This window comes from Danio aesculapii, chromosome 12 (genome assembly GCF_903798145.1).
Source record: "Danio aesculapii chromosome 12, fDanAes4.1, whole genome shotgun sequence".
Taxonomy (NCBI): Eukaryota; Metazoa; Chordata; class Actinopteri; order Cypriniformes; family Danionidae; genus Danio; species Danio aesculapii.
The window spans coordinates 1661132-1674316 of NC_079446.1; the positions used below are offsets into that span (position 1 = coordinate 1661132).

General features: G+C 32.4%; 1 protein-coding gene across 1 annotated transcript; it reads right to left on the reverse strand.

Moving 5' to 3' along the window:
- Positions 1–3428: 3428 nt before the first annotated feature.
- med9 (mediator complex subunit 9) lies at positions 3429–6110 on the reverse strand. Its single transcript, XM_056469675.1, has 2 exons — positions 6025–6110; positions 3429–3829 (listed from the first exon to the last, which is right to left on the reverse strand). The coding sequence occupies exons 1-2, from the start codon at positions 6099–6101 to the stop codon at positions 3610–3612; spliced, it is 297 nt and encodes a 98-aa protein (XP_056325650.1). The 5' UTR covers positions 6102–6110; the 3' UTR covers positions 3429–3609.
- Between the last annotated feature and the right edge of the window lie 7075 nt (positions 6111–13185).

The window sequence follows — 13185 nt, forward strand, 5'->3', positions numbered from 1 at the left end:
TGCACGCTTCCTTGTTATTATTTTTGTAAACGGAAGATTTCTGAAAATACCTTTTGAGACATTTTTGTATGTTTTGCACACTCTTAACGCCAGATAAACGCCTGGTAATATTTCTATATGGCATGCTTTGAGCATATTAAGCATGCAGGTTCGTCTAAACTAAAACATATCATTTATATGCTTTAAAACTTCAGTCATCTTAAATGCAAAAACATAAATAAATAATAAATGCTTGGAACTAGGGCTGCACGATATTGGAAAAATAAAAAAAATGCCATATTTTTTTTATTCTGGGATATATATTGCGATATGAACACAATTTCACTAGATGTGTTGAATAATTATTTGAAAATAATTCATAATTTTAGATTGATTGGGATGATTCTGTAGAGGAGTGCATATAAATATAAGAAACAATCTACAGGCATAGATAAATTCAATAAAGATAAATATACAAACTAAATATCCAGCGTTAATACTACATAATCTTCCTTTATTAAACATTTCAATAGAAGTTATCATTATTAATTTGTCAAAGTTAGAAACTGTAGTTTCTGAGGTCTGAATGCTTTTAAAATCCTCACAGTCACAGGCTTCATTAAACACTTTTGATTAAATAAATCCAGACTCGACATGGCGAATGTTCACATTGCGATATCGATGCTGAAACGATATATTGTGCAGCCCTACTTTAAACGTAATTTAAACTAAGTTAAACACAAACAATATTAATATTTATTAACAGGTTATGAATTACATTATGATATCTTGATCTCTGCTCTTGTCAAATTTGATGTTGAAATTTCAACTGCGCATTTTAACAAAATAATGACATAGTAGTTTAAACATTATATTGTATAAATATGTATGTATGTGTGTGTCTGTATATATGTGTGTTTATATATATATATATGTGTGTGTGTGTGTGTGTGTGTATATTTGTGTGTATGTGTGTATGTATGTATGTATATAGGGCGGCGCAGTAGATAGTGCTGTCGCCTCACAGCAAGAAGGTCGCTGGTTCGAGCCTAGGCTGGGTCTCCCTGCGAAATGATTCTCCCTGCATTGACGTGGGATTCCTCTGGGTGCTCCGGTTTGCACCACAGTCCCCCCCACAGGTGAATTGTGTAGGCTAAATTGTCCATAGTGTATGTGTGTGTGAATGAGTGTGTGGGATGTTTCCCAGAGATGGGTTGCAGCTGAAAGGGCATCCGCTGCGTATTATCTTTGTAAAACAAATGCTGGATAAGTTGGCGGTTCATTCCACTGTGGAGACGCCAGATTAATAAAGGGACTAAGCCTAAATTGAATGAATGAATATATATAACCCTTAAAAATGACTGAAAATAATCCGAATTTCACAGTTAAGCTGAAAACGCTCCGAGTATTCAGTCTTTTTTATCTGCACACGTCTGCAAAGATAATAATTTATCATGTGTCTTAGAATAAATGCACTTTATTATCCATCTGCAAGGTTCTAACTAAATCAAGTATCAATACTCCATGTATATCCTTGCATATACTAGTTAAATATTAGTGTACAGGCTTGACAGCAAGCAAAAATATCCATAATTTATCCATTATGGCTTGAAATAAAACCTCTGAAACCAGTTTACTCTAAAGTGTAACTATTCTAGCTATTAGGGCTGCATGATATTGGAAAATTTTAACATTGCCATATTTTATTTTACTGCGATATATATATTGCGATTCACTATATATAAACAATTTCACCTAATGGTTGAATAGCACTATTTGGAAAGGATTTATAGTCACACGCTTTGTTTTAAGGGTCAGTTCTTGCTATTAGCAAACTGACTTTTGCTTCAATAACCTCCTAATTGGCTCCTTAATAGATTGGTAATATCGGTTTATAGGTAATATAGGTTTAGGTATTGGTAATATCTCAATAATATGCATGCTAATAAGCAATAATGGGAATTAGTCCCTATATAGTGTTATCAAATGTGTTCATTTAGATTGATTGGGATGATTCTGTAGGGGAGTGAATCATGTATTAAATGTAATAAACAAACTACAAGCATAGATGAATGCAATAAAGCAAAGATTAAAGTGAAATGAACAGTGCATGCTTTATGGTTTTGTATGTAAATATAAAAATATGAGATGTGACTACTGCAGATGTGTACTTTATGAATTGATATATTGTGCAGCCCTACTAGATACAGTTTAAAGTCTGACAATAGGATGCACAAATTGTCTTTTGTTTGTGCGCACATTTATTAGGTCTTAATGAGGAGCCAATATTGTTGCTTGACAATGTTTTTCATGCAAACTTGCAGCATCTAAAGTAATAAACACATGTCATACTTATGCTTCAGATCTGCAATAATCCGATAATACCTTCCCTCAAACTATTACTCATGAATATTCCAGATAAACCTAAAAGCTGTATAAGAACAGTGATGCATGTTGTGCACACAACTGATGCCAGGAAATCTACTGACTAATCTGTAATTGCTTGGAATGAAGCTCCAGTCTGTGTACATTAAAATACACATTAGACATCAGCTTAAACCCTAAATATTTCAAATAAATCCTCGTCTTTTATTTGGCATCAAGCAAAACCTCTTGCATTTATTCTCATTCATACGGCTTAAAATCACCAGATATTGCTTCAGTTCACCCAAAATATTAATATAGCAATTTATAGTAAATACTTTAGCGTGTTATGCACCATATGAGAGTAAAATAGGGTTTTAATTTTTATTCTATTTATTTTATTATCCTTGTATTGTTATACTCGTCCATGTTGAGCACTTTATTACCACTAAGTATGAAATGTGCTATATAAATAAACCTGCCTTGCCTAAAATAATTGAAATAATCTGTTGTGGCATTTCTATAGTCGCTATAACACTACAACTATAGTAATATAAACAACAAATGACCCAACGCTGTAGTTTTCATCAACTATAGCTTATTTTATACTGTAATACACCACAGTTTACTGTAGTAAAATCAAGGTGTTCAACAGTATTTATGACAGCTTATCAGTTCACTTTAGTCAATACCACAGTATGATGTAGCATTCAGTAAGTGTTGTGAGACCAATAATATATATAGTATAATACATTTCTGTAAGTATGCTTGGAAAACAATATGGAAATGCAACTAAAAACCTGTATTAAAAACGGTGGTTTAATAAATTTAACGTACAAAGTAAAAGTTTGAACGCTATGTCTAAAGTAAAAGTGAATAATATATACAAAAATGTGCATCTTTAAGGTATACATTTGTACTTTTTAGTTATTAATATGTACCTTTAAGCATAAAATTGTACCTTTTGGAAAGGTACCGCCCCTGTTGACAGATTTTGCATCTGTATTTCTGGGAGTGTAGTATGCTATAAAAATCACTAGTATTTTTTTCATGTGGGAAACGCAACTAGAAACCTCCATTAAAAATGTGGTTTAATAAATTTAATGCACAAAGGTAAAGTATACAAAAAGCACACATTGTTTTGAATGCTATATCCAAAGTAAAAGCAAATAATATGTACAAAAAAACTACATATGGCAGATGTGAGTGAGTGAGTGTCGCCCCCACTGGTGAGAGAGTGTCATGACATTAAACTCTGTCTGGACATCAGGATGGTTTGGGGATGTCAAACATGCACAGGCTCTTGTATTTCTGCAGGAGCTGGTTCTTGGTCTGGACCTGTTCTCGGAGCGTTCGCAGTTTGCTCTCCTGCACCGCTGGACTCATGTCGATGCCTGGCATGCTGGAGATCTGCTCGCGGGCCTCCTGGATCTTCGTCTTCAGCTTGTTCAGCTCCTGATGGACGTCTGGACTGTCTTTATCCATGCTGTGGACAGGTGAACACAACAAACAGGCTGTTAATAAGAACGGGGCGAAAGTAGAGCTGCACACACTAAAAAATATCCGTAAATTAGCAGCTATGCTTATTTTGTGATTCATTTTTTTAATTTTTGCTCATTTATTTATACTTTTGAATTGCATTATGGGATCTTAATCTTTATTTCAACAACTTTTAACCTTGTAAAGTGGTAAAAAGTGACTTTTATGAACATTTTTAACAGTTTAAAGTGCTATATTGTCTGGGTTGGTATTATATATTCCACTACAAAAACCTTGTAATATACCGCCAGTACATTTTCTGCTAATTTACAGACTTCTTTCTCTAGATATTATTTCTTATACATTATTTTAAACTCATTAAAGTCACTTTGTTAAACGGTAGAGTTGATTTTTCAACATCAAAAGTCAACAGAGCGGAGATCAACATCCCATAATGCAATTCACATCCAGAATTAAACAGAAAACACACAAAATATGGAAACTCTTCATTAACAGATGTATTTTACAGTGCACGATATACTGGGAAAATATGCTATGTTGTTGTTGAGTGTTGCGATAACAATATTTCTTAGTTATGATATAACTAACGTGTGTAACTCTATTTTACTATCTTTTTAAAGTAATTTATTTAGGTGAAGATCAAACTGAAATAAACAGGTTAAGAGATATTGTCCTGAGCTAACTAAATCTAAAAAACAAAACAAGGTGCAAACACTTGACTACGACTTTAATATGTTAACTAGGCTGCAGAATATATCGTTTCAGCATCGATATCCTAATGTGCAAGTCCGCAATAGTCACATCGCAGGCATCTAACAGGATTATAGTTGACCAGACATTACTGTTAACACCACAGTGGAGTCATTTCAAATCCTAACCTTAGGATGAAACTTTACTATTTGCACGTGTTTTTAGGGCCTGGCTGTAAGAATTTTGAGCAAACTTAAACATTTGGGCACAATAAATCAAACATTTGTAGCTTAAAGGTAATATAGTGTTATTAAAGGATATAGTATTATTATTATTATACAGTGATTATTTAATTTCTGCTTCTGAATACTGTTTGACTCTCTAGTAAATCATAAATCTTTGTTTCTTTGCATCTTTTGTCTGTTGTATTTAACTATGCTTGTCATTTTTAAATGATATTTTATGCAGATATGCTCCCTTACACAACAATCTCAATCTTTACAAGCTATTCAAGTCATCTGGTGAAACTGCATTTACATTGGAGTGAATGAAAATATTGCAATGTCAGTTTTTTCCAATATCGTGCAGCCCTAATGTTAACTGCAAATATAGTTTGTCCTTTATCTGTGCAAAAAAATAAATATTATGAAATTTAATTTCCATTAAATGTTTCCAAACTCAACAATGAAAAATTATATTATTTTGTATTTCTGTTTTATTATTGGCAATATGCATTAATTTGTTTATAAAGAAATTCTAAATGAAAACAAACTCTAATGTGGGAGGGGGAAATAATGTATGGCTATGTAAACATGGTTTACCTTTAAAATGAAGAAACTCACACAATGCAAACTTCAGAAAATTGAGATCAAGTTGGACTTATTATCATAAACCCTTCATTTCTGAACAAAGTCACAGCCTATGACACAATCCCTATAATGCAATGGTCTCAACTCTATTCCTGGAGGGCCGCAGCTCTGCATAGCAGTGGTCTAATATTCGCACATTGGTTCAGTGACATGCTCCCTATCTGATATACCATAGTACTTTGGATATTCGGTCTAATATTCTAAATAACCTGTATAGACATCACTGCAGTGATGCATGAAAAGAGAAACACAATTTGTAATAGGGAAAAAGTAACGTTAGCGTTAAAGTGATTTACTTTTTGCATTGTAACGTTACCTAACAGTGGGATAAAGCGATGGAATCACGTGATATCTGACAGCTTGACATTACACGCTGAATGTGCTTATATATATATATATATATATATATATATATATATATATAGGAAAATGTTTCATTTAAATGTTTTCAGCACTCAAAATCGCTTTGTTGCTTCCGTATATGAATCAGATCTGTTGTTTACATATATCCAACGCCACAACTGACGAGACTCTGAAATATCCATTAACTTATTGAAACCGGCGTCATGCTATAGGCATGCATTGGGATTAGGCATGAGGTAAACGAATATTAAGTTCTTACCATTTTATGACGTCGTGAATAATTGGCAAAAAGGAATAATCTTCAGCCTCCTCGACCACCGGTACAGCAGCCGCCATGTTTACACGGAGAACTACCACGTCATCAACGCGCGTCTGCGGATAGTATACAGTATACAACGTCATGGTCGAAGAGTATTTATATTCATTCATTCATTCATTCATTCATTTATTCATTTTCTTTTCGGCTTAGACCCTTTTATATTATATTATATTATATTATACTATATTATATTATATTATATTATATTACATTATATTATATTATATTATATTATATTATATTATATTATATGTCTCTATGTATCTAAAACCTTGAGTGTTCAAACGGAGGTTCTGGAAAAGAAAGTGTTTATCAAATGAAAAACAAATCTATAGCTTAATAAAAACCTATTGACTTCAAAACTTAAATTAAATATATAAATCAATATCAATACATATATCTAATTTAAGCACTGAACCCAATAACTTTTTATTTAGCTATATATCTATTTAGATATAAAGCCTATTCTACGCCATGTTTTAATTAAATAAATAAAATAAAACCAAATAAATAAATAAAAAAATGTAAATAAGTAAAAACAAATAGACAATTCAAATTAATAACACTTTATCTATTATATATATTTTTATCAATATAAATCCAAATCATCCTTAATTCTCCTCAGATGTAGTTTACTTCTAGCCAATTATTAACCTCAGACTCAGTGCAGAAATATTCAGCACATGATTGATAATAAGAAAATGTTCATGAAACTGAGCAAATAAACTCCACACAGCCTCCATTGTGTGTCCAGCAGCATTACTGAGTATAGAAAGGAACAACCCTCACTCTTTATTTAAACATAATAATGTTTTTGTTGTGGTTTTAATAATTCTTCTTCTCTTCTTCATGCTGATCTTTTCCAAACTTTCCAGGAAATTGAATAAGTATTAAATGCATTGATGAATGTTTGTTTTTGCCCTCCGTCTCCCTCTGCCCTTTTGTCCTTTTGTAATTCCTGAACTACATTCCTGTACATTTAGAAAGATGTGCTTGTGATATTGATTTTCATAATCTGTGTCCTAGATATGAATTTTATGAAGAAGCTAAAGTCCACTTAAAATCAAAGTTTACATATTTCAAATATTTTATTTATTTATTTTATTTAAATTTAAATAAATATATTTATTTACATTATTTTAATTAAAAAATATATTTACTTTTTTATTTGTTTATTTTTAAAAATCTTTAAATTTTTATTGTAATTTAATTAACTTTTTATTTTATTACATTTTTTATTTCATCTATTTTTTTATTTTATATTTTGATTTTTTACTTTTTAAATGTATTTTTTATTTTAATAAATTTTTTATTTTATTTTGTATTTTTTATTTAATTTTTTATTTTATTTTAATAATTTTTTTATTTTATTTTGTTTTTTTATCTAATTTTAATTTATATTATTTTGTATTTTTTATTTTATTTTTAATTTAATTTTAATTTTAATTTATTTTGTATTTTTTTGTATTTTTTATTTTGTATTTTTTATTTTATTTTTTATTTTATTTTAATAATTTTTTTATTTTATTTTGTATTTTTTTATTTATTTTTAATTTATTTTATTTTGTATTTTTATTTTATTTTTAATTTAATTTTAATTTGTTTTGTATTTTTTTGTATTTTTTATTTTATTTAAATTTATTTTTTATTATTTTGTATTTTTATTTTATTTTTTATTTTATTTTAATTTATTTTTTATTATTTTGTATTTTTATTTTATTTTTTATTTAATTTTAATAATTTTTTAATTTTATTTTGTATTTTTTAATTTTATTTTAAATTTTATTTTATAATTGACTATAAACATTTTATAAACAATGCCAGAGGGGGTGAAAACAACGAGGGAAAAGACTTTCTGCCATATTTTGTATTATTTTTTTGCAATATGTAAAATATCTATTTAATAAATCATAAATATATAAACAAATGTCAATAAAGGATTAAATATATATATATAACTATAATACAACCGATAAATAAATGAATGTGTGTGTCTGTCTTTAAAACGTGTATGCGTGTGTGCTTATGTATTGTGTGTCTGTTGTGTGTGATGTGTGCTTGTGTGTATGTGCATCATGTGTGTATTTGTGTGTATGATGATTGTCTGTGTGTGTATGATGTGTCTGCCCTGTGTGTGTGTGTGTGTGTGTGTGTTTGCGTGTGTGTCCTGTCAGCTGGATTGTTCTGAACTGACAGTCACTGAAGCTCGTGCTCCATCAGTTATTACTCATTAACGAAACACTCCATTATTCACACTCACACACACACACACACACCGGCTCTTCATTAACAGGATGTTTTGATGGAAGCGGACTGTTTGCCAATCGTGTTTCCTCATTGCTGATCCAGTCAAACACTCAATAATCAATAGTGTTCTCTGTTTTCTTCTTAAGTCATGTGTGTATGATAAAGTCCTGTCTGTCATCAATCATGGCTGAAGCTTGTAGACCTGCTGTAGTGTGTGTTCCCGCTCAAAGCTTCCCTCTGCTTTGAGAAGATATCACACATTTAGAGTTCTCGCTATTCTGATTAATAAGAATATATGAATATAATCTGGGCTTTTTAAATAGTTTTTATTAAAATTAGATGTTTTAATCTCCCATAATGTTAGCTATAGTCCTAAATTATTCATTCATTCATTCATTTTCCATCAGCTTAGTCCCTTTATTCATCAGAGGTTGCCACAGCGGAATGAACCGCCTATTCCTAAATTAAATTAGGCGGTTTATCCCACTGTGCTGACCCCTGGTGAATAAAGGTACTCAGCTGAAGGAAAATAAATGAATTAAATTAAATTAGGGGTGAAGCAGTGGCGCAGTGGGTAGCAATGTCGCCTCACAGCAAGAAAGTCACTGGTTCAAGCCTCGGCTGGGTCAGTTGGTGTTTCTGTGTGGAGTTTGCATGTTCTCCCCGTGTTGACGTGGGTTTCCTCCAGGTGCTCCGGTTTCCCCCACAGTCCAAACACATGCGCTATAGGGGAATTGAGTAAGCTACTGTAAATTGTCAGTAGTGTATGTGTGTGAATGAGTGTGTATGGATGTTTCCCAGTGATGGGTTGCAGCTGGAAGGGTATCCGCTGTGTAAAACATATGCTGGATAAGTTGGCAGTTCATTCTGCTGTGGCAACCCCAGATTAATAAAGGGACTAAGCAGAAAAGAAAATGAATGGATGAATAAATTCAATTAAATTATTAAATTAAATTAGGCGGTTCATTCCGCTGTGGTGACCTCTGTTAAATATGGGACTAAGATGAAGGAAAATTAGTGAATTAAATTAAATTCTGATGTTTCCTTAGAATTTTTTGTTTACATTTGACAGATATAACTATTTTGTATAGTGGGTCTTTGTTGGTTTGTTTGTTTAAATTTCTCCTAATGTTGGCTTTAATCCTAAATTAAATTAAATTAAATTAAATTAAATTAAATTAAATTAAATTAAATTAAATTAAATTAAATTAAATTAAATTAAATTAAATTAAATTAAATTAAATTAAATTAAATTAAATTAAATTAAATTAAATTAAATTAAATAAGGGACTGGCGGCGTGGTGTCTCAGTGGTTAGCACTGTGGCCTCACAGCAAGAAGGTCGCTGGGTCAGGCTGGGTCAGATGGCGTTTCTGTGTGGAGTTTGCATGTTCTCCACGTGTTGGTGTGGGTTTCCTCCGGGTGCTCCGGTTTCCCCAACAGTCCAAACACATGCAGTATGGGGGAATTGATGAACTAAACTGGCCATAGTGTATGCGTATGTGTGTGTAAATGAGGGTGTGTGGGTGTTTCCCAGTACTGGGTTGCGGCTAGAAGGGCATCCGCTGTGTAAAACATATGCTGGAATAGTTGGCGGTTCATTCTGCTGTGGCGACCCCTGATAATTAAGGGATTAGACCGAAGGAAAATGAATGAATGAATGAAATTTCCCCTCATGTTGGCTTTTTTCCTAAATTAAATTAAATTATGATGTTTTAGAATTGTTCATTTGTTCATTGTGATATAAATATTTTGTTTTTTTTTGCAATTTGACATATTTTTCTTAAAATAAGAGGTTTCAATTGATCCTAATGTTGGCTTTATTGTTAAATTAAATTAAATTAATTAAATTGTGATGAGGCGGCATGGTTGCTTAGTGGTTAGCACTGTGGCCTCACAGCAAGAAGGTCGCTGGTTCGAGTCCCGGCTGGGTCAGTTGGTGGCCCAACGTGGGTTTCCTTCGGGTGTTCTGGTTTCCTCCAAACACATGAACTATATAGGGTAATTGACGAACTAAACTGGCCGTAGTAAATGAGAGTGTATGGGTATGCAGCTGGAAGGGCATTCGCTGCATGTGCTGGATAAGTTGGCGGTTCATTCCACTGTGGTGACCCCTGATTAATAAAGTGACTAAGCCGAAAATAAAATGAATGAACAAAAAAAAAAACAAATCATAGATGAAAGCTCTATTAATACTTTCATCATCAACCTTTTACTGCAATATTTCATGGCCTTTAGTAAAGAAAGAACTAGGATTTCATCCAGAAAATCAGCTTATTCATTTATTAAGACATTTAATCAGAGTTTTTCTATTTAAAATGTGCATTATTTAATCTACAAAACTTTAAATAATACATTTTGCTTTCCTTAAGCTACTAAAGTGAAACAGAAATGCCGTCACACAGAGGATTACTAAGCTTTTCTTTAAGCATCATGTCAACACTTGTTAATGTTGTTTAATAAACGGGAAGGAGAAGCCTTGATGATTCTTTCAAGGTAATTATCATAATGCCTCAAACACTGTTGATTAACCTTAAAGTGAAGCCTGAAGCAGTTTTGAAAGGGTAAACTATACAGTAAAGTGTCTCCGTACAGTGATGTGCATCAGGTTTAGCCTTTTGTCCTTCAAAGGAGTGTCAATAAGAAGAAAAGGTGAAGAAACAGACTGTACTGTGCTGATACTGTCCTTCAGTTTACATGACCACATCACAGAGCAGGGCGAGACTTTAGAAAACCAGCCCGCATGACAAATCCACAGGAACATTTTCCAGTCCACGGGAACACTGCAGACTTTGAGCAAAGAATGTTGTTTATTGGAAAATCACTTGTGCAATATGAGCGCCGCTTTAAGCGTATTAATAATTCAGTGGAATGAGTGAACTGCATTGCCAAGAAGTCAATATAAGACCCCACGTGTGCGCTAATCTTGCCAATTAATGTGTAGATATTAGTCTGAATGTGGGTCGGGTCATCATATCAATGAGGGAACGTTTTGTTTTGTTGAGTCACTATATGATTTTTCTCATTGGAGATGCATGCTCCAGCCTACAACCGCAGAAATGTACGTATATTTGACTGCAGTTGTTAGGTCAAATGAATGCTACTGGAAAGGATGGCACTAATCATTTTTGTTCCTTTTCACACTAATAATATTTACAGGGACTTATAATTGATGCACAATATAATTTTTCAATACCACAAAACCACTTAATGGTATCTTTTGATTTGTAAATAATATGTTTGCGTCACCCATCTATCTCCATTTGGGCAACTTTTCTGACGTGGTCAGTTTGCTTGGTGGCTCACTTTGTACGGCATTGTGCTTGAGTTGGATTTTAGCTCCCTCTAGTGGATTTGTTATCTCAAACGTACAACAAAATGGACCTTAATTAACAAGTTTCAGATTTGTTTGAAATTATAGAAAGCGCACTCTAGTGGATTTGGTATTTTAGATTTAGAAATTATAGACAGCACCCTCTATTGAATTTGTCACCTGAAACTTGCAACAAAACGAACCTTACGTAACATTTCAGATTCCCGAAATGTAGCAACATCTAGTGGATTTGTCATGTGAAACGTGCAACAAAATGCACCCTAATTAACGAATTTCAGATTCGTAAAAAATTAGACAGTGGATTTGTCGTCTGAAACACAGAACATACCCTAAGTAATGTATTTTAGATTTGCAAAAGTGTAGCGCCCTCTGGTGGATTTGTCATCTGAAACTAAGTGTACCTTAAGTAACGTATTTTAGATTAATAAAAAATGTAAAAAATTAGACAGCGCCCTCTAGTATATTTGTCACCTGAAATGGACAAAGAAATGTACCTTAAGTAACATTACAGATTCGCAAAAATAAAGACATTGCCGTCTAGTAGATTTGTCATCTGAAACACGCAAAAAAATACCCTAAATAATGTATTTTAATTTGTAATATTGCACCCTCTAGTGGATTTGTCATCTGAAACAGACAGTAAAATGTACCTTAAGTAACGTATTTCAGATTCGCAAAAATGTAACACCCTCTAGTAGATTTGTCATGTGAAACATGCAACAAAATCTACCTTAAGTAATCTAATTCAGATTTGTAAAAAAGTGTAAACAGCACCCTCTAGTGAATTTATCATCTGAAATGCACAACAAAATGTACCTTAAGTATTGAATTTCAGATGTAGCACTCTCTAGTGGATTTGTCATCTGAAACATGCAACAAAACTAACGTCAAAATAAGTAATTTCAGACTCATAAATTTGTAGCGCCCTCTATTGGATTTATTATCTGAAACGTGCAACAAAACGTACCTTAAGTAACGTATTTAAGATTAGCAAAAATGTAGCGCACTCTAATGGATTTGTCATCTAAAACATGCAACAAAATGTACCATAAATAATGCACTTTAAATTCACAAAAATGTAGCACCCTCTAGTGGATTTGTCATCTGTAACGCACAACAAAATGTAACTTAAGTAACATATTTCAGGTTCGCAAAAATGTAGTGGCCTTTAGTCGATTTGTCATCTGAAACATGCAACAAAACATACCCTAAATAACGTGATTTAGATTCACAAAATATTAGCACCCCCTAGTGGATTTGTCACCTGAAACACAATAAAACGTACCTTAAGTGATGTATTTCAGATTCTTAAAAAATTGTATACAGTGCCTTCTAGTGTGTTTGTCATCTGAAATGTGCAACAAAACATCCCCTAAAAATGAATTTCAGATTCAGAAAAATTTAGACAGCACCCTCTAGTGGATTTGTCATCTGAAACACACTACGAAACATACATTCAGTAATGTATTTCAGATTCACAAAAATGTAGCGCCCTCTAGTGGATTGTCATCTGAAACGTAC

What these genes read in the sequence shown, in the direction of transcription:
- med9 (XM_056469675.1), bottom strand. Translation starts at nt 6,101, where the DNA reads ATGGCGGCTGCTGTACCGGTGGTCGAGGAGGCTGAAGATTATTCCTTT. An exon ending in ATTCACGACGTCATAAAATG is followed by an intron (nt 3,830 to 6,024) that starts GTAAGAACTTAA and finishes ACCTGTCCACAG; the next exon opens with CATGGATAAAGACAGTCCAG.